Source organism: Thunnus maccoyii, chromosome 21 (genome assembly GCF_910596095.1).
Source record: "Thunnus maccoyii chromosome 21, fThuMac1.1, whole genome shotgun sequence".
NCBI lineage: Eukaryota > Metazoa > Chordata > Actinopteri > Scombriformes > Scombridae > Thunnus > Thunnus maccoyii.
This window is the reverse complement of record NC_056553.1, coordinates 10,774,546-10,796,482: the sequence shown is the minus strand read 5'-3', so window position 1 is coordinate 10,796,482 and position 21,937 is coordinate 10,774,546. Positions and strand designations below refer to the sequence as shown.

General features: G+C 38.5%; 3 protein-coding genes across 5 annotated transcripts in view; 1 reads left to right on the top strand and 2 right to left on the bottom strand.

Moving 5' to 3' along the window:
• lmbr1 (limb development membrane protein 1) overlaps positions 1-5,742 on the bottom strand; it is a 36,850-nt gene extending 31,108 nt beyond the window's left edge. For both annotated transcript variants that reach the window (XM_042400010.1, XM_042400011.1), the window contains exons 1-2: positions 5,651-5,742; positions 1,347-1,419 (exon numbers count right to left, since the gene is read on the bottom strand). In XM_042400010.1, coding sequence (XP_042255944.1) covers positions 1,347-1,419; positions 5,651-5,713 — 136 coding nt within the window. In that variant the 5' untranslated portion in view covers positions 5,714-5,742. The remainder of the gene's footprint in view (positions 1-1,346; positions 1,420-5,650) is intronic.
• Positions 5,743-5,897: 155 nt separating this feature from the next.
• On the top strand, positions 5,898-15,267 carry nom1 (nucleolar protein with MIF4G domain 1). 2 transcript variants are annotated; one of them, XM_042400009.1, is made up of 12 exons: positions 5,898-7,186; positions 7,304-7,416; positions 8,566-8,761; positions 9,449-9,509; positions 9,627-9,772; positions 9,933-10,043; positions 10,424-10,594; positions 11,286-11,407; positions 11,561-11,693; positions 13,164-13,295; positions 13,414-13,523; positions 14,375-15,267. In XM_042400009.1, the coding sequence occupies exons 1-12, from the start codon at positions 6,206-6,208 to the stop codon at positions 14,550-14,552; spliced, it is 2,454 nt and encodes an 817-aa protein (XP_042255943.1). In that variant the 5' UTR covers positions 5,898-6,205; the 3' UTR covers positions 14,553-15,267. The 2 variants fall into 2 exon arrangements, with proteins under 2 accessions (XP_042255943.1, XP_042255942.1); XM_042400008.1 differs by having other exon boundaries at positions 5,899-7,186; positions 9,449-9,772.
• Positions 15,268-16,976: 1,709 nt separating this feature from the next.
• Positions 16,977-19,804, bottom strand: mnx1 (motor neuron and pancreas homeobox 1). Its single transcript, XM_042399777.1, has 3 exons — positions 19,199-19,804; positions 18,257-18,417; positions 16,977-17,768 (listed from the first exon to the last, which is right to left on the bottom strand). The coding sequence occupies exons 1-3, from the start codon at positions 19,701-19,703 to the stop codon at positions 17,481-17,483; spliced, it is 954 nt and encodes a 317-aa protein (XP_042255711.1). The 5' UTR covers positions 19,704-19,804; the 3' UTR covers positions 16,977-17,480.
• Between the last annotated feature and the right edge of the window lie 2,133 nt (positions 19,805-21,937).

Below are 21,937 nucleotides of genomic sequence, written 5' to 3'. Positions count from 1 at the left end.
TTTCATACATCATATTATACTGAATCCAGTACGTAAGAACACAGCATTGGCAACATTTTTTATTAGGGACATACATAATATAGTCTGTCAGATGGCTGAAATTTGTATCAATATATCGGATGATATAAAAAACATTTGTTAAAGAGTGTCAGGACTGTGCAATAGCTCGATCAAAACATGTTAAACATGGAGACCTTTACTCCACTGCTCATCTGACAGCTGTATGAGGTGACCTATTCCAGAAAAATGCCTATTCACCAAAATGCCAATTTACAAAAGGCCAAATAACAAAATTTAAAATAATATTGGACCCATACAAATAATACTTAATAGCCAAATTATCATTTCATTTTAATTATAATGCGAAAAAAATATTTATGTGACAGTAACAGATAAAACAGGTCATAAGACACTAGAGCATGATCTTAAAAGATCATCAAAATCTTTTAGATGGTAAATATTATCCTCAAATAAACTGTATTAAATTGTGCATGTGATGGCACCTTATCGTTCACAAACGGCTCATTATTTATAATTCACAATTCATTTTTGCTATAAGTATAAAGATTCGGCTACCACACAACCTAGGTGTAAGGAAAAGAGCAGCCTAGATTTCTACTGTACAAAACTCCAGAGAGGAGTTTCTGGTGCAAAGTGGTCTACTTTCAAAATGAGACAAGGGAAGCCCAGGTGACCAGGACATACTATATTTGTCCTGGGAAAATGGAATGCAGTTCATCATGCCTGCATGGGCCTCTTTGTTTTCCTCTCCACTTAACTCAGTCATATTTTTAGTTAGTCATTTCTGTCTGCTGCAGCTCAAACGCTGCGTCAGAGACGTTACAGGAGGACAAAGTACAGCCTTCTCTAGAAGATCTTATTGAATATTCGACTTTCCTTGAGTCTTCACTGTTTGAAAATCATTCTGAAGGACAGGTTCAGCCAGTATAAGCCTGATTGTTATAATTTGACAAATTGTATTCATGTTGCTAAAGCCTTAAGAAGCCATTTAGGGTGGATACAGTTTACACTGATACCGAGCTGACTGTGGCAGGCTGCTTCATAAGGATGGGTGCGGTTTCTCACGCATACACCTTAAGCCTTCTTGGCCCTGACTTCTTTTCAGTCTTGACACAATGAAGCGCTCTGTCTATGAGCAAACACAGCATAAACAGACAGACAGACCAGCCTCTACAATGTTTGGTGAGAAAATGTGTCCACTGTGGACTTATTTCTGCTGTTTAAGTGTTACAGATGCTTTATGACGTGTGACGGACTCACTGAGGTACATGCCAGTTTCTGTTCCCACGGAGTGAGAGGTCATATATTTTTACATGTACACTTACCACTCTTCCTCTTGTATCGAGTTATGATGCAGTAGGACACAATGTAGAGGACTGCAAACAGGAGGAAGCAAATCTGAAACAAACACATAAGAGTCTTAACCTTAAAGGTTTCACTATGACTGTAGATGAATCAGCACATCAGGAAGCAGTTACTATATCGACAGTACATCCATACCACAGACTATGTTCAATACATAAATGCCAATGTATGTTTATTACAGGGAGGCTATTTGTTATGTATGTAAAATATATGTGAACTGATATAAAAAATACAATCATGGACCCAGTTCATGTGAAAACATCCATGTCTACGAATTTAACCATAAACAGTCTGATATGAATGGTCATAAACAGGTTGATAGAAAGTCATACATGGCATATGTGTGTAAAAGTAGTACATGTACAAAAAGGTAGTTTTTTGTTGTTGTTTTTTTTTTTAACAATGTAACAAACAGCATGTTTTTCTTTCAAGCAATGTATAGCTGTAAAAAGTAGGTCTGAGTGTTTGAATGTGTCCAGAGTGTATAAACAATTGATAACCTGAGCTGTTGTACTATGGTGGAATATGATACTTGATCACTTAATATTTGTATGTCAATGTTTGCTGTCCAAAAATTACTACATGGGGTTTTGTTATGATGTGCAAAATTAGGAAAATAAAATCATTTCTGCCCCATTATTACACAAATCCATGGCTAGTCAGCAGTATAGTTAAACACGACCCATTTATGTGACTGTAAAACAAAAACAAAATTGTAATACATCACTGTTTTCAAATCTCCGATGACACTAATGACACTACACGCAAAGCGGTCCAAAAATGACCAATGCGAAGAATTTATTAGGCCACCGCTGCCTAAAAACAAGCTGGATGGTCTTACATGATCACATTCCACATCCCCCCCCTTCTACTGTGACAGTGACTGGGACGTAACTAATGTTAGAAGCTCCCACTTCAGCACTTTGCACCCTGTCAACATTGCACAACTCATCGTGGCCAAGCTGGGATTATGAGGTGACTCAGCCTGATACAAGGCAGTCCGTGCACATTTCAGACAGACAAACTGACACAGAAAAAGATATTTCAAACCTCCACAGCCAAATCTGTGAGGTATATGGTGTTATATGATAGCCGTAGCAACAACAGTTTGCGAACGAAGTAAAGCTGATAAATTTGCATGTTAACAAAAGACTGGTGACAGTGGCTCAGGCAAAACCATGTCCACAAAGGGGCATACATAGAACGACACACAATCATGTGCACAGAGCTGATAAACTGGCACAGACACAAAGACACAGAAGTCTGGCATGAGATAACACCAAGTTTCAAGTTGACCCGTCAACGCCAATGGCCCTAGCCAAAATATCGCGTTGTTTCCCCTCAGAAACACCAATTCACACAGTAAGCAACAGGAAAAGGAACAGGTAATAACAAGTTAGCCTTCATGCAAGCAGTTTGAAAGCATCTCCAACCAACTTAGCAACAGTATTTCACACCTTTATGACATATGAACTCAAGCTGGAGGTGAGGGACAGTAATTACATTTTTTATGAGAGGGAGCCTTTTGAATATTCCTGCAAATAGATGTACTGTTAACTGTTTTCATGCACTGTCACCACTTGGATCAGTAATCAGATTTCAGATGCGCAAACATGAAACATGAAACCGTTTAAGTCATTAAGAAAAACTTGATTAACAGAGCTGGTTTCTGCTGGCCATGCTCTGTGCATAGCTGGGTTTATTTAATATTGCAATCACAGCGAAGAGGCCATGAATAGGAGGAGTAACACAATACTGAGAGGTGCGTAATGTTTTTGGAAGTCTTTATGCTAGTAATAAATCCGACCAAAGTTGTTGCTGGGGTTGTGATGCACAAGTGAAACAACATCAGGGACAATGAAATAATTTGTTCCACACAGTACATGTTTGTTTATAAAACTGTGCGGCAGGCCGATAAATGATGTTAGAGCCTTGTTTGGAGGTGGAAGGAAAATGTTATTACTGACCAAATAGCATGTAAACCTGTTTTTCAGTGTAACAGACTAGTGACACATTATCCTGCCTTAACCTGATTACTCACCTAGTTTTCTGTGTCAACAAAGGCATGGCATTCTTCAAGATTTCTTTTACAGTAGGACCCTATTATGGAAGAAACTGTTTCCCCCTCTTCAGGTCTGATAAGAGTGTACTATATTGTCACTGAGTCATGTTTACCCACTTTAAACTTAACCCAGAGTAACTAGGGCTGCCCAACCCATTTGATGCCTGCAGAAGATGACTCACTAGAGACATGATGATAAAATGATACAGTGCAATGACATTACAGCCTGTCAGCAAGTAATCAGATCCTATTCAGGTATTCAGGTAAAGAATGTCGATATGGGATACTGAGAGCCACGTCTAAGGAGGACAACATGTGAAAGCTAAAGCAGACATGTTGAGCTTGACTGCCAGAGAGACATTTGATAGTTTCTATATTTCAAAATGTCTGTCAGGAATAATCAAGGAAACATGCTCTAAATTGAGTGTCACTTTTTGTTCTATATAGCTCGTGTTAGTAATTTTTCTGAAATTGTGGGAACGCACTTAAAAACAACATGGTTTAGGGCAAAGGACGGTCAGCAGCAACAGCATTTATCAACAAAAGTAAGATGGTTTGTTAATTATGTGTCATGCAGTAGCAAAACATTTGTCTTCTTACATTTAACATTACACAGCAAACAAAGAACTCTGCCATTCTTGTCCCAATGTTTCCAAATAAAACAACAAAATAAAGTTCCCTTCCTTAAATATAACACCTTTTATAATCATCCAACTGCACGCCCTTATCAAAAATTGACGTCTTCTTGAAAGGTGTAGCCCTGGCTTAAATCATCAAATATTGAGCAAGAAAACATACAGTACATCTTCTATGTCAGCCATATCACATAGCAAACAACAGTATCTTTTCTTCAGGGATACCCTTAAACCAGGGGTCAGCAATTAGATTCAACAATAGGCCATTTTGTTCACAGTTGTTCAATGGGGTGGTGGGAGCACCGTTTCACAAGTGTGGTGAATACACAGGCCTGTATTTTTCAAATATTTTGTTTTTTATTTCTAATTAATTAATTTAAGAATATACTTGATAGATTAAACTGTTTCTTTCAGAACTGTTTCCAACTGCAAATGTAAGTTCCCTCATTAGTAAATGAGGAACAACAGAATTTAAAGCAACTTATATCAATACTCTTGTGATGTAAACCATGAAAATGAAAAGTTCAGCTCTCTTCAGGGGCCAAATGTTTTTGCCAGAGGGCCAGATTTGGCCCACGGGCTGCCATTTGCCTACCACTGCCTGAAACCTACCTGTTTCTAATGCTGGTGACCCTTGAACACAACGCCTGTGCACAAATAGATTTTTTTAAATTTAACCTAGCATTAGTTTAATTCTGCTTCACATATAGCTCTTCACCTAAGCTGACTTTCATGGGACATTATGTTATTAATTTAGTTACAAAACATACACACCATATTTCTTACACAGAAGGAGCAATTTACAGTAAATATTGTGAATATTACACTGATAATCATTTAATAAATTGATAGCCAATGTTATCGCAGGCGCACTTTAATCACTAGTTTTACTTAATTCTTCCACTCCAGCCCTATTTGGGAGCAAAAACTGTAAAAAAATGAATACCAAAATTAAAATGGCTGCAGCTCCTGAACCACAGTGACTATATACATAAATAAGGTATCGCCATAAAGGAAACCTCCCAAAGTTTCTAGTGAAAGCATCAGAAACATAGAAACAAAGCAGCAGGTCTTTATAATCAGTAAAAAAAAATAAACAAACATTTTGTCCGCCTAAATAAAAATGTATTAGTTTATCTGTGCATGGAGAGCAGTATGCAGCTGTAAACTAAACACCAGTAAACACCTGCCTCGCATTTGAAGATGACAGCACAGAGTGTGACAACTCTGAAGTGTTTTTTAATTTAAAAAAAGATCAAGACGGATGGAGACTCTTAATTTTTGTAAACATGTCATAAGACAAAATTAACAGGAAAGGGAGAGACGGGCAACTAGCGGACGTTGGTGTTCTGGCGTAGTTAGTAAGGTTGAATAAGATTTGGACGATATCTTAACTGAAACAAAATATTATATATCTCAGGTGAACCACAAAATGAACTATCGGGCTTAATAAATTCCGCGGAATCAAGCTGACAGATGAAACTAACGCTAGCGACCGTTAAACGTTGCTATGCAGCAGAGGACGTTGCTAGCAGGCTAACGTTAGCTCTGACTAGCCGTTACTTACGATGTACTCTCGGACTTGGCTGTGGAAATTCTGCTCTCTGATAGTCACATCGTCTTCTTCCATTCTTCATATTGCAAATGCAAAAAAAAGCTACGGGCTCGCTACACACATGTTAGCTCGGACAACATCAACAATTCAAGTGCACTGCCTCCTCCGCTGACTGGTTAAAAGACAGTTTACATCGAAAGAAAAACTGCTCCGTGCTAGGCTAAAAAACAAAAACGCCCCCAAATAAAGTGCGTCATTACCAAGCGTCGAGTCGTCGGTGTACCCTGGAAGGAAATGGTCACATGTTTGTAGGTCACATCAACAATATTTGTCCACATGGTGATACATGTGTATTCTAAGGTACTTACGTGTTTAAAATAGGCTTTTTGTTTTACTTCTGTCGGCTTTTAAACCTCTCTGTAACGTTCAGTAACGTTAGCTTCTTTTAGCCAAGCTAACCGGATGTAGCCTACATTTTTGAAACAAGGCTAGCCGGTTGAATTTAACTCTATCTAGCTCTCGTTGTCCTGCTCACTGTCAAATATCTGGACTTTTTAATTCGCTAATATGAAAGGAAAGTGGAAGGAGAGAAGCAAAAAGAAGAAAGGAAATGCAGTTTTGCAGAAGTACATGGTGGCAGTGGGTGAGTTTGTGAAAAGCAAAAGTGGCACAGAGGAAGAAGTAGAGGATGACCGTGGCTTGAAGTTTGTTAAAAAGAAAAGCAGAAAGGAGCTACGCAAAGAAAAGCGAAAGCTAAAAAAAATGAAAATGAAAAGTCATTATGAGGGTAAAAAGATTATTAGTTTACCCACTGATGAGGGTGAACACTCAGGAATGTCAGCTGATAAAAAGCCACAGCTGCAGAAGATAGAGAAAGGAAAGAAAGAAGTGTCAAAAACACATCCAAACAAGTCCACTAGTGCTCCTACAGTGAAATCAGAGAACTCTAAAACACAATCTTCCAAGGTAGGTAAGAAAAAGATAAATAAGCTTCAGGAGTCACGTAAGATGGCTCTTCTGGAGGCAAATGAACAAGAGGACAGAGAAATAAAGAAGTTAGAGCGTTGCCTTAGATTAAACAAGAGAAAAAATAAGAAAAGTCTCCCACAGTCATTTGTGGCTGATGGACTTGATTACATCCTTGGTGTTCTTGACTCTGGCTCTTCGGCTATGGGGATGTATGACAGTGATGATGACATGGACGCAGCTAAAGAGAACTTCAAAAAGCTCGATAAGAACGACACTCAACTGTCAGATGAGGATGAAGAGCCAGGAGATGATGAGATGGCAAGTGAAGGTAGCGATGATGATATGGATTCATGTGACGACGAAAACGAGGTTACAGAGGATGATGTGGATGATGAAGAGATTAACGATGAGGATGGTGATGATGAAGACATTTTTAATGATGAGGAAGCTGATGATGAGGAAATGGAGGATGGGGTGAATGAAAGTGATGCAGCAGACTCAGAAGATGAAAATGAGGAGGATGCAGAAGAAGAAGTCGACACTCCTGACACAAAGACACCAGGATCAAACTCAGAAACTGTGAGTTCACAACCAAAATATTTGTTTCATCATCATCAACACTGATATCTTGTATGTATGCATGTATGTATGAATAATGAATCTAATCAATCAATCTAAACATCTTCTAATATCTAGGTTACCCCTGCAGCAGGTAAGTATGTGCCACCTCACTTGCGTAACACTGGAGATGATAAACGCAAAGCTGAACTAGAAAAACTGAAGAGGAATGTGAAAGGCCTGATGAACAGGTAACAGTCTTACTACAACACTAAGTTTCAAGACAGTCCTGTGAAATAACATTTTTTGAAAAAACTTAAATTACTCACCAAATAAAATGCAATATGCCCATTTTTATATAAAACTCACACCCTTGTCCTTCCCTAGAAAGTGTAAAAATATGTTTTTGCAGATGGCATGCACTGGACATGCAAAAAAACTGCATGCAGTAAGAGAGGATCTTGTGTTTTGGAGTGCCACATAAAACCTGCAGGTCAATTCAATACAACAAAACTCAATACATCCCTGCAAGGGCAATTATAAGTATGCAGCAGCTCATCACTCAGGTAAAATAACTCAGGTAAAATAAAAAACTCAATCACAAAGCTAAAACAATAAGGTAATAATGGCTATAAATTAGTAAATGATAGAAATAAACCAAAATAGCTCAAAAAAACAAAACAAAAAACAAAAAATGACCTATGAAGATTTGGGAGGACAGACGGCAAAGCCTGACTTTTCTTTTAATATTAACAAATGATGAGAAATGTCTACCCTTTGTCAAAATATTGATTTATTAGTGTACTTCTTAGTTTTAATAAATGAAGCAGTACATTTCCATTACCGATCAGCGATGGTCATCAGTGCAAACTCTGCCCATTTTAGCAGCTCAAACATGCTCAAACACTTCTACTGAATGTGATCAGGTACATTCAGTATTCTCATCTATTTCATAATGATTTACTGGTCACAAAAAGAACTCAGGTCCATTCATTTCACTCCCTATAATCTTTTAACAGATCTAACAATACTACACTTTCTGTCCATCACTGATATAATTAAAGAAGTAGTTGTAAAAGACTCTTGACTCTCAAAGATAACTGCCTTCATCTTTAAGATAAGTAGCCAAGAGTTACACCAGAAGTTGACTTTGACCGATGTGAAAAAGTTGACATTGCCACTAGAAACTCACCTGGGTTCTACATTGGAATGGCCACTGTTGGCTTACATATAAAAATGGGGCATTTTTATACATTACATATAAACACAACATGGATTCAGATTGTTATCAGTATGACCTCTGACTTCTGAGCTGGGTCTCAAATTTGTTCAGTTAAAATCCAACAACTTTCTTCTTAAAGCGTCTAAGTGATGATTAATGCATTTCCTATCATTTTCAGGCTGAGTGAGCCCAACATGGCGTTCATCAGTGGTCAGCTAGAGGAGTTATACATGAGCTGCAGCAGAAAGGACATGAATGATACTCTAACAGAGCTGCTACTAGCAGCCTGCGTTACCCCAGCCCTGATGCCTGACAGACTACTGATGGAGCATGTCCTGCTTGTCAGCATCCTCCATCATGCTGTGGGGTTGGAGGTAAAGACACCAACTTCACTACTTGATTTTGAGTTTATGCAATGGGATTGTATATTTGAGAACTTCAGTTCACTGTCTGCTCCACTGATAAGAATGACAGCAGGAGTCAAGCAACTTTTCCTTTACCAGCCTTTGTGGGAGAAAGAAACTGTAACCACTGGCCTGGGAATTGACATCAGCTCTTGAATTATTCATTGGAGGATATTTCTTTCAAAAGGATTAGCTGCTTTCACACATCCTTCCTTGTAAGCTAATGCCCTTTTAATTAATTAGAAAGTGACACCTAACACCTTGGTTTCCTTTGCTTAAGGTGAAATAGGATTGTTATCTCTCAGTTCATCAGTATCATCTCACAGGATCAAAAGTAAAAATGAGTGTCAGCCAACAGCTTGCACAGTCTTCTTCTTTCACTCATCGTTCCTTTCATGGTAACATTTTACTCACCAACTTTGATGCTGAAATGAGATCTGGGGATATAGCAACAGTCCTTGATTGTCCATTAGATTCAACTTTGATTTACAGTTTTTTTCGCTATACAGTTTTACAAAGCAGTGAGAAACTGTGAACAGATATTTCAGGTATGTTTATTTAGTTGATTCAAACCACTGTGATGCGACTACATTGAAATATTATCCATCATGTGTTATTGTCCATAACATATAATATTGTCATTTTATTATTTTCTAGGTGGGAGCTAATTTTCTGGAGACAGTCGTGCGAAAGTTTGATGAGATGTACAAGAACCCAAGTGAGAGCAAAGAGTGCGACAACCTGGTTGCCATTGTTGCTCACCTCTATAACTTCCAGGTGGTGCACTCGGGTCTCATTTTCGACATTCTAAAACTTTTGGTGGGATCCTTTACAGAGAAAGACATTGAGTTAGTTTTGTTTGTACTGAGGAATGTCGGCTTTGCCCTGAGGAAGGACGACGCTCTGGCTCTCAAGGATCTCATCTTTGAAGCCCAACGCAAGGCCGGCGACGTTGGGGCGAAGTTTCAGGATCAAACCAGAGTACGGTATATTTTAGTTATGAAAACTAAAGCAAAAAGAATTACTCTTTATTTAAATTACCTTTCATTTAGCAGACATTCTTAATTGCATAGAGTCTATACAATAATATTTCCTGGTATTGACTTACTTAACATTAGATCATGTGAAAACATGTCCTCAGGTGCGTTTCATGCTGGAGACCATGTTGGCTTTGAAGAACAATGATATGCGGAAGATCCCAGGCTATGATCCTGAGCCTGTGGAGAGACTGAGGAAGTTGCAGAGAACTCTGGTGGGTGATTTTTTTTTCATAATATTATTTACATGATATTACATCAAAATAATCACATTTCCATACATAAACTAAATTTACATTTTGAATGTGTAGCTTACAGTCACTAATTGTATTCAGTGGACTCATACTGACCATTATTATCATATTCTTCCAAGACCTTTTTATTTTTATAGTAGCTTCCACTTGTACCACCAGGTGGCCCCAGAGTACCACCTTTACAGACTTCAGTCCAGAGTGTTGCTGATGTTCTTAATGTAACCATCACTAGTTGTCTACTTCATTAGGTTAACTTATTGAAGTCTTTCTTACTTACATTAAAACGGGTGTTCGCCTACTAAGTGCACTTGCAACTAATTCCTGGTAAATGTTTAACTCAGATCCACCGGAGTGCAGGAGGCAGTGACATGAAACTCAGGGTCTCTCTGGACAATCTCCTGGCAGCAGAGCAAGTGGGCCGCTGGTGGATCGTCGGCTCCTCGTGGAGCGGAGCACCCATGATCAGTGAACAAGGCAACACAACCTCAAAACAGAGTACTGCTGAAGGACAGGTAGAGTAATTCAATCATGAAAGATCCCAGGATTGCAATAGTGTACATGACAAAAGTCTTAGGCTATGCTAAGAGAAAGTGGGTACTGAAAAGTTCATGACCTATTTTGTCTGTGTTGCAGCCCTTTTTGAACCTTCGGTGCAAATTTTTATTTATTCAAATTACGATTGAATTCATTTCTAATCTGCAAATAAAATTTTCCATATTTTAAATTGATTTCAAAGTGAAGACTATGTCAAATTAAATTTATTGCCACTGGAGCTGAAAAATGAGTTGATTCATTAATTGATTGATCAACAGAAAAATGATTGCAACTATTTTGATAATTGATTAATCATTACGGTAATTTTTGTGAGAAAAAATTGTGAGAATTTGCTGTTTTTCATCTTATGTAATAATAAATTGAATATCTTTAGGTTTTGGAGTGTTGGCACATTTTGCCAGTTTTAGAATTATGTCATTTGGGCAAAGTTCTTTTATGGTTGCTTATCTTGTTTGTTTTATTTGATTTAAGAAAAAAAAGTATCATTTCAGTGCTGAAACTCAGGGTTCGTATCAGCACTTGCATTTAAAAATTTCAAACAATACTCAGCCCTCGTCAGTTATTATTCGGTAATGTTAGCACACTGATATGTATTTTGGCTTAGCAGCATTCCTCGCTTAACTGTGGTCTTTGTTTCGTTTGTTTCAGTTTAGCACCAAAGTTTTGGAGCTGGCGAGGAAACAAAGGATGAACACGGAGGTCAGAAGAAACATCTTCTGTGTGGTTATGACCAGCGAAGATTACCTGGATGCATTTGAGAAACTGCTGAGGTTTGTTATCACTCACCTCTACAGTATGTCTCTATGTGAAATTGGTTCACCAAAGACAGAAATTAAAAAGATGTTTATTTAAGCAAAGTTTAATTTCCAAATGATCCAACTGTACATTGATATTTTAAAGCTTTTTATTTTCTCTGTGTGAAGGATGGGTTTAAAGGACAAGCAGGAGAGAGAGATCGTCCATGTTCTGATGGACTGCTGTCTGCAGGAGAAAACCTTCAATGCATTTTATGCCGTGCTGGGAGAGAAGTTCTGTTCCCACGACCGACGCTTCCAGGTATTTTAGATGGTTAAAACACTGTAACGAATGTGAATATTGTTTGTATGTTATTGTATTTTTTGGGACAATGTACAGTTTTAAGCATAAATGTTAACATTTGATGTACTGCACCAGAGTTCATTTTAAAGCTAATTTTCATCTGCAGTCCCTTACAAATAAAACATAACAGCACAATAACAGACAGTACAAAGTACAAAAAAACCACACAGAACGCACCATACAAAAAACAAAGCTAAATACAACAGCACATCACATACACCCACAATGTCAACTAGAAATTAATAATGTAAGCTTGTCAAATTAAAAGCAAGATTATTAGAGATTATATGAGAAGACCATGAGATGAAACTATACTATGGCATAAACTATATATACTATATATGAAACTATACTATACTCTCACTTCACTCATATACAACCTTGCAAATAAACAGAACATACGGTACATCTACTGGGTCTTATTAATCAGTTTCATTAACTAAACTTGCTCCATTTACATAAAAGTTTAGTCCATGCAATTAACACTTTCTCTCTAAGACAGTTGTTTGATATGAAAACATATCCTATTATCTAAAAATCTAAAAAAATAAAAATAAAAAAAAAGAGTAAAAAAGTATGCTTAAAATGCACATAATGCTAAATGAAATAGCAAATGTATTGCCTGTTTAAAACACTCTATTAAAATGTACAACTGCAGTATTTTTCAAACTATTTTAATTTGACCATGTCTGTTCCTATAAATGTCATGAATCATTGTTGTCCAAGGCTGTGAACTAATGACTGGTAACATCAGTAATGCATTTTTTTCTTTATATTTGTAACAACTCAAAATCAAGTAGTTCTCATCATCAGATAAAGGTCTATAGTTTGATTATTGCTAACACACATGTTCAGTAAATGATAACTGTAGCGTTTAAAGCCATAATCACTCTGCATATGTCATCACTTTAGTGACAACTGTGCAGAGGTTGGGTGGCAATTTTGCTGTATGCCAATGGTGGTTTTAAATCTAGACAAGTTACTGAACATCTCATCTTGAGAAACATTGCTTTACCTGCTGGATGTATGTGACCACCCAGTCTCTTAAACTGTGGGTGACCTGACTGTGGCCTGCAGTTCACCTCTGCAGTGTGGGAGCCTCTCACACCTCTCACCTCTGATATTATTTGACTCAAACTGTGACTACAAACAACACTTCCTACTTTGCTGGCATGCAGACCTCTGCTCCATATCAGAAACGGATGACCATTGTCCTCATCAAAGAGCTTGAAGCAGGGCTGGTGGGAAAGTTTGCTTTTCACATGTAAACTGGATCTGGATGAGAGGATTACTTGTGTGGAGAAGTCGGTTCCTGTTGTTAATAGTTTCTTCTTCTATTTTTAAGAATCATCGGTGTCCTGATATTCTGTACATATAATGTGTTTTGGAATGAAACATTTGCCTCATGCTCAGTCTTTATTTTCCTAGATGACTTTCCAGTTCAGCCTATGGGACAAATTCAGGGAGCTGTCCAACCTTCCCAGCAGCACCTTAAACAACTTGGTCCAGCTGGTTACCCGGTTCCTCCAGAAGAAGTGCCTCTCACTCTCCATACTCAAAGTAAGCAGCATGTTTCATGTATGTCATAGCGTTCACAATTAGACATTTATGTATTTAATGTTACATGTTAATGAATATTCATTTGTGGCTGTCTTCTTATCTGTGTTTTTCTGTGTAGGTAATAGAGTTTGGAGAGCTAGACAAGCCCACAGTTCGCTTCTTGCGTCAGTTGCTGACCAAACTTCTAAAAGAAACTGAGCCTGAGGATCTAGCCAGCATATTTGGAAGGTGAGTGTGATTGTGTTTTAGCTTTAGCTCATACTGAGACTCAACATTTAAATTCATGTAAAATAAGACACACTGAAATAAGACTAAAAGTGTGGTTATCCTAGAAAATAACTAGCTTGTACGACATGTTGTCCAACCATATCGGAAATCAAATGCATTTTACAGCTGTTTTGAATGACCGTACTTGAAGGCAGAGTGAAACGTGGGTCATCACAGAGAATGAGGTGATGGGGAAAATCATTGAAATATGGGGTCAACAGCACATCATAGACAATCTCTCCTGGAAGGCATTCATAATGTTGTACTCAACTCAGTTGTACGCACAAAGTGCTAGAAATAGTTAGGCATAGCCGTGCTTTGAGGTAAATGTTAAGTATAAGTAGGTATGTTTTCCATGTTCACCATCTTAGTTCAGGGTGTTAGCATGCTAACATTTGCTAATTAGCGCTGATTGGAATGTCAAGTGTTTTAAGTCATAAATTGATTCATAAACCAAAGTATTGGACAAATTGAAATTTTGACGTGATGCCAGATGAAGATTGGGGGGATCACTAAAGTTATTACAATTCATCCTGATTGGAACATGAATGTTTGCACCAATTCTCATAGCAATCCATCCATAGTTGTTGAGACATTTCACTCAGCAGATCATTGATAATCGTTGAGATATTTTAGATAGACTGACATCGCCATGTCTAGAGCCATGCCGCTAGCATAGCCAAAAAGTCTAGTTAAACTTCACAGCAGTTTTAACCTCCATTAGCCCACATTTTGTAAAACCTCTCCTCTTCACTACTTGGCACTATGTGAAGATCTGAAATCAATGTCCTTCATTGTTTCCTATCCGCCAGGATTTCAGGAATTCCCAAGCTAGGAATGCTGCGGGAGGGCTTGAAGCTTTTCATCAGCCACTTCCTGCTGAAGAATGCCCAGTCACAGGGACCAGCTGAGCAAGCAGCTGTGCTGTCAGAGCGCGCTCAGGTCGCCACCAAAGCCATGGAGGCCAAAGAGGCCAAGCTCAAACTGTAAAACACACACAAACACATGCCAGAAACCCGAAAGACGTACGTAACAAAAAGATGGAACAAAAGGAGGCTTGTTGGAGTGACATTGCTTCTTATGATGCTCCTATGAACACAAACCCACAATTTACTCAAAGAAAAAATAAGTGAGTTTTTGCTTTGAGAATTTCTTGTAAATAATTGTTACCATGAAGATTTTTAAATCTGGAAGATGATGAAGATGCCTTCAAACACACACCGATCTTAACGCCATCTATATTATTTTATTACATAGTGGTTCAGCTATGTTATTCTGCCATAAATATCTATACATTTTTCTTACGTTTAATGACAATTTCACATACTGTATTACAACTCCCAAATACATTGTCCGAGTTGTTGCTTGTACAGTTTATAAATCAGGGTTGAAATGATAGAAAATACTGTTCCCTACCAGACAAATTCTATCTCGTTAATTTCATGAATAAATAAGACATTTTGCCCAAAGCTTTGACTCCTTTTTTTTTCTTTTCTTTAGAAAGAAAGGGGGAAAAAAATTGATTTATTTATTCTCGGCTTTAATATTTTTCTGATTCCGCCCTCTTGACGGCAGCGTACAACAAAAGTTCATATCACATCGCCTGCACACCTGGAATCATTCTTCTGGGCTTAACTGAGTCTATTTACACACTTGCACAAACAAAAGCATATTACAATAAATCCTTTTTCAGCCTTAAACACAACTGATTATTGAATATTTGTATGTTGTTATCCTCTTCTATTGATATTTCCACCAGGCTGCAGTGAGTGTGACGAGCGGTGAGACGTTGGTTCATTCAGTGTTTACACGCCCTGATGAAATGACCCGGGGGCCTTGAGTCTGGCCTATTCTGTTTGCTCGCTGACACCAGTATCTGCCCGCGTGGTTAGCATAGCAGAGTCATTCTGTTACATTTTATACTTGCTCCTATTAATTAGCTTCATTGGTGCGGCCTGTATCAATCTAAGGCTGGAGCACGGCCTGAGGTCAGGAAGGGGCCACCAAGGTCATCCAGAGGAAATGTTCTTCACTAATCCCACCAAACTCACACAGTAGCCTCATGTTGAAGAGAGTGCAGAGCTGTTTTAATTACATGTAACTTTTAAGTTGCTATTTTGATGATAAAGAGCACATCTCTCCATCGAGGTGAGGACACGCAGATGGTGTTCGGTGAGGAAATGATGAATACTGTAAGCAATACTTGAGAATTTGTCTGATAAAAGGTGGAGATAGTGGGATAAATAGGCTTACTGTGCAGTCCATACACTGGCCATTGTCTGCATCTGTGAGCCAGAGATTTGCCACCAGCTTTACCTGGTGTACTCTGGTTGGGCTTGACCCTCAACTGAACTTTGATTTAGTCTGCAAAAGCTAGAGCAAACAGCCGAAGATAACCAGCAGATCCTTCCGTAATCCTGTTACAAATGGCACATAATCACTCAACCCTGCTATAGTTTAATGCTGATGACCGCGGGAACGATGATAACAAGCAAGACCACTCTGTAGAAAGTGTTTCCTGCAAAGTAACTGATGCTTCTGTACAAATCAGTTATTGAATTATCCCAGTAGATCAGCCACAATGGTAGATATTACCCAGTTTCATAAGACCAGACTGAAAGAATATATTCAATATAATCAACATATTGGGTAATAACACCCAAAATAAATAAAATTTGAAGCTGATGGGATGTTTGGTTTGCACATGAGGAAGTCCATTATGTTTTCTTGCAAAATGGAGGCCAACGTGAAATCATCAGGCCAATTTAAAGATTTTTAACATTAAAAGTTCCTCAGTATTACATTGTTTTTGGTTTCAAATCAACTAGGATGACCCATGAGTCTTCTGTCTCCACTCTACAATAAAGAGCATGAAAAAACTCAACCAAATAAGATTTCACTATTCCTATATTTAGTGAGAAACATGTAGACTTTGGGGAAAAAACATATTATTTTAGCATCCATCGATTTTTTTTTAAAAATCTATATATTTAGCTAGTTGTTTATTTCAAATGATTTCAGTGCTGAAAATAGTGCTTGGGCAGCCAAGTTGTCGCTTAACACGCCGTTTAAAGGGTTTATTAATACGAGCCCATTGCTAGTGTGGTGTGAAATGTTTCCTCCGTCTGACTGCCTACTTGCTGTTTGCTCTCACTGCACGTTTGCACGGATCCGACAGCGCTATTAACAGTCATTCCCATGACCCGACCTGTCTGTCAGAGCAGAGAGAAAAACACACGCCTCTGTCCGCAGCAGAGCTCCAACACTGCGCGTAAAAACCGTAAATCACTTTTTTTTTAAGAATCAACCCTTGTGCCAAATAACAACTGGATAATATATATAAAAAAACATTTTATTTCACATTGTTTGCACCAAGAGAGACGCTAAACAACAATTTAGCATGCATTGGTAGGCTATGACCATTTTATAAATACAGTATAGAAAAATAAACATAACATTTATTTCCAGCGTGATATGACACAGTACGGAAGTATAACACCACAATAAGGCCAACATAAGCAGACTATTTAGAGGGCGCTATATGATATCTGATTATTGCTGACAAACTAACCATCAGAGCAGGTAAAGATTGCAAAGTCCTGAGCCAGTTTACAGCGTTTTGCATATAAACCATGCAAATGTCACAGTTTACCCATAGCCGACTGCTGAATGCTGCTCTAATACAATCTCCTGCTTTATTGCTGGTTTAGTATGACATGAGCATCATCTATACTTGACCTAAATTTTTATTTTTTTTCGTAACAAAAATGCTGATTATTTCCACGTAGGTGATAAAAGGTTGGATTACATGCAAATGCATTTTTTTTATAGCGAAAATCCCCCACAGTCATTATAAATGGAGATCGCCACCTTCGGCCTTCTTCTTCTTCTTCTTCTTCTTCTTCATTTTCTTCAGCTTCAGGGTTGCGGACTTGTGTCACTGGTGTGATTCCTCTCGTCGTCTGAAGAGCAGTCTGAAGAGTTGTACAGGAAATTGTCGCCCTCATCGTCGTCACTGTCCCTAAAGTCTCTTATCCTGACATTTTTTGAGTCTGTCTTGCTGTGATAATCCGACTGTTCGAGTGCGTCCGATTTCTCTTGGCCGTTCTTGTTGCATTTCTGCTTCTCGGCCTCCTGGGCGGCTTGCTCTTTGGCCTTCTTACTTCTCTTCCACTTCATACGTCTGTTCTGGAACCAGATTTTAACCTGAAGAAAGGAAACAATAATTAAGTTTAATTGATCTAAACGTATAAAGACATGAGGCTAACTATGCGTAACTATGCGTAAAGATTGCGTAAAAGTCACCAGTCCACCTGACGTTGACTTCTGCGCGTTACAAGCTCATTATACATACAATACAATATATAATACACTAAAACACGTCAGAAGAGTAACCTAATATAGTATTTAGTTACAAAATAATCCTTTGAAGCAAACAAAATATTAAGTAAATAAAGTCAAATATTCGTCATTGGGTTTAAATGGGCAAACATTTGCCCAAATTTCGAAAACAGTCAGGATGCAACGGGAACAGGTGGAGTGAGATTTCAATATAATTTTTTCATTTATCTACAGAAAATGAAACCAATGAAAAACAATAACAAGAACTTGCTTGTCATGTTTGTGCATTTTTAAAAAATATTTTTATGAAGCCCTTAAAAGGGGAAGTGATATAGTAAAATCTATGTTATTACCTGAGTTTCCGTCAGCATGAGGGACGTCGCCACTTCAAATCGTTTCGGTCGTGACAGATATTTATTCAGTTTGAACTGATGCTCCAGCTCCAGCAGCTGCTGACTCGTGAATGCAGTTCTTGGTCTTCTGCACTTGCCAAGCAGGTTGGACTGCGCCTGAGCTGCAAAATAAAAACATCATCAATTCCATGTGCCTTGCAACAACATTTTCTGACATAGAATATATCTATAATAACATATTAATGTCCAAAATAACATACAGTTCTATGACTGATAATAAAATATTCAAAAACTTGTAAAGGAAACTTAAGATGCAACCGTCAAAATCTCTTATAGTGTAATGAGATATAATTTTCTATCTGTGTACTCCCCAAATAAGCAACAAGGTAGTCCACATATGAATATATCCATAGAGAAGATATTTGCCACTTCATTTTGAACAAATCTGTTAAAACGAGCAGAAACAAAAAGGCAGTATCTGGTGAGCAAATAGCATGTCGACTGTGGGTTTCACACTCCTCTGCCACTTTCCCACTGTCCATTATCTGTCCATTTTAGTTCCTCTCAGAAAAATCATCATTCAATGACAGCTTTTCTATCCAGACGGTCATACAGAGACATCTGAGGGAAATCATGCACCAAAATCTCCAAAACGGACCTTATTTTAAGTCAAATAAAAATGGCGTGTCTGTCTTAATTCTAGTTTTAAGCACAGTAACATATGTTTCCTTAAAGCAGCACCACAGGCCTGCATTATTATTGGAGGTGTTTATTATTATGAATATTATTTAGCAACAATATAATACATAAATCTATCTTTTTTGGGTACCATGAAAGCTTTTACATGGGTTGCCATACATAACTAACCAGGCTATATGATATTTTTAGATATATTTAGAAAAAAAGAACAGAGAAATGTCAGAACACAGCGAGGCTACTCACAATTAAAGTCAGACATTTTGGGCAGCATCATCCCGGCTGTGGAGACCCGCAGCCAGTGGTCCAGCTGGAAGGTGCTGGCTGTCAGTTTGATGGGATCACTGGTGTGGTGGTGATGGGAGCCGTGTGGGTAGGGGTAGGACAGGGCAGGGTGTTGGCCTGTGAGGGCGGCTGTGGAGTAGGTGTACATGGGGTGGCCGTAGAGAGCCTGTGCGGGGATCCCTGCGGTACTCTGCGGATGTAATCCAATCATACTGTGCGGACTGTTGAGGAAACCCGGTTTAGGAATCAAGCCGCAGGTGGAAATCCTCGGCGGAGACGGTGTCTCGGTGCGTAAAGACTCGCCGCTGGTCGGCAACTCCGGGACTGCCGCACTTCCAGACGTCGGGATGGAAGAGGAGGAGGAGGACGACGACAGGGAAGTCACAAGCGCAAGCGGAGAAGTCTGCACTTTGGGTGTATCGACTGCTAAAAGCGCGTCAATGCGAAAGTTTTTGGATTTCTCCATTGGGGCCCCCGGTGTGCGCCTTGTCGCCTCTGCTAAACGAAGGAGAAGTCGGTGCCGTTTCGCCACCTCTCAAAGGTTATGATGTGGTCCGGAGTGTGAGAGAGGAGCTCCGTGTGACACTTAATCCCTGTTAGATGGAGGCGATTGGTGCAGCCGTCGAGCAGGGGGCCGTCCCAAGCCTTCACACCGGACCCAACAACGCCTCTCTGCTCTAATCACTGTAAAGCACGGTGCTGGCTGCGTTATTGCTTTCATAAAATATTGCTATTACAGGGAAATGACGCAAACGTTAGAAAAAAAAAACTTCAGATTTTTTGATCCATTACAACGAGATGCCATATTTCGCCTTTTACAGTAATATATAATTCATTAACAGGGGGAGTTATCGAGTAAAAGTTTCCAATGTGACTAATCATTAAGGAGGACCTTATTTGTTTTATGATGACAGGAGTAAGTGCGCAATACATTTTTGGGGATTGGCTTACTGTACACTTCAACAATTTGACCGAGGTCACAGGAGCAGGTGTAGTAACATTTTTTTTAAACCTTGGCACAAACAAACCTCTAAATTATTAATCATATGAAAGTAAGTTAATATTAAATTTAGTTGGAAAATCTTTTTTTAAATGAAAAATGAAAAATTATTTTGTACTGCAAGTCCAAATGTTTTTGAATGAGGACGTTTTCTTGCTGCCACAGGAGTGATGTGTCCTGGGTCTGTCCTCCTGGTCCATCTGAGGAAAAGTTATGGTTTAGAAAAAAAATGTTTAACTTAAACTTTAGAATAGAAAAAAATATATACACATGGTATTACGGTAATTTGATATATTAAATGGCAGTACAGGAAAAATCATGGTTAAGGGTTCTTTTTCCCAGTGCAAAATTGAATTTTCAGTCCTAACATCTAAGGTGATGTGTAAGGTTATCAGGATCATCTTTACTCATTGGATTTAGATAGCAAATTAAATTAATGTACAGGCAGTTTTTTTTAAAAGCATGCGCAAAAATGAACATCTTGAGCCGAGGCGCCCTGTGAGGCCAACAGGGAAATTTAAGTAAAAGCCCTCCTTCTGTCGCTTCCCAAACCTGAAGGTGACAGACGCACACTGACCTGTTATAATGGAGCTGTATACCCAAATTAATTCACTTATATCCTCACTGCACCCAAACAAAATGTTGTCAGAAAACTGTTTTGTATTGAGACTTTTGAAGCCTGTCAATGTTCATACACAAAAAAAATCTCCATAAAACCAACGAATTGCCAGATCCTCAAATACTGAAAATAATCTCGGTGTTTTTCTTTATTAAATTCAGTTTTTTTTACATCCTGCTGGAGCTATGAGCAGCTGTCAAAAATAGCTCAATTTTAAGTAGAATCTGTGACCAATAAGCAGCAAAAATTTTTGTAATTGAAAGCTTTAAGTGTGATGAGGAGAGAGATGTAATAGGCCCGCTCTGGCTTCGGGTGACTTCGGTCTAATAAGCCACTTAAAGCTAATGGAAGAGGAGGTCAGAATGAGAATTATTGACACCCCGTTGCCCTTAACCTGTCTACCAATAAAGCTGATTAGTTTTTGTCAATTCATCAGCTGACCGCGCTCCTGGGACGTTTATTTGCTCGAGGGAAATCAACAAGTCACCGGGTAGTTTTCAAGTAAAGGATCGCCATTTAATTGTGGACCTTGATGATCATGACCAATTACAGAATGATAACTGAGAGATTGATGTGGGCCTGCATGGAAACGTGGAAAAAAAAAAATAGAAAGAGAGGGAGAAGGAGAGAGAGAGAGTCAATTCACTAAGGCGCTTTTGCCACCAAACATCCAAACTTATTTCTGTAGGTAAAAGGTGCAAATACTGATGATGTGAAGATTTATACACCTTCAGTTATTAGGTCCAGTTCTTGCACTTTCTCGAATTTGTTCCTGAAATTGTCTTTTTTTTTTCTTTTACACACATGTATTTCTTATCGTTTTTATATGACATTTGCCCTTGTAATGATAAGAAAAAAACGGATGAGAGCAGGCATGAGAGCCATAAAAGAGTCCGAGAGTGCACGGCAGCTGTTTTTAAAATTATTATGATATTGTGCAGGGCTAAATAAACATCTTCACCTCTGGACAAAGCGGAAGTCTTTTGCAGTTCTCTCATCAATTAAATGCGTTTTTATCAGCTTTCGGTATGATTATTATAACAGCCGGAGTCTTGATCGCCACACGCCTGAGCTGCGCCTT

What these genes read in the sequence shown, in the direction of transcription:
- mnx1 (XM_042399777.1), bottom strand. Translation starts at nt 19,703, where the DNA reads ATGGAGAAATCCAAAAACTTTCGCATTGACGCGCTTTTAGCAGTCGAT. An exon ending in CAAAATGTCTGACTTTAATT is followed by an intron (nt 18,418 to 19,198) that starts GTGAGTAGCCTC and finishes TTTATTTTGCAG; the next exon opens with CTCAGGCGCAGTCCAACCTG. An exon ending in TCATGCTGACGGAAACTCAG is followed by an intron (nt 17,769 to 18,256) that starts GTAATAACATAG and finishes TCCTTTCTTCAG; the next exon opens with GTTAAAATCTGGTTCCAGAA.
- nom1 (XM_042400008.1), top strand. Translation starts at nt 6,206, where the DNA reads ATGAAAGGAAAGTGGAAGGAGAGAAGCAAAAAGAAGAAAGGAAATGCA. An exon ending in GTGAAAGGCCTGATGAACAG is followed by an intron (nt 7,417 to 8,565) that starts GTAACAGTCTTA and finishes TATCATTTTCAG; the next exon opens with GCTGAGTGAGCCCAACATGG. An exon ending in GGAAGTTGCAGAGAACTCTG is followed by an intron (nt 10,044 to 10,423) that starts GTGGGTGATTTT and finishes TGTTTAACTCAG; the next exon opens with ATCCACCGGAGTGCAGGAGG.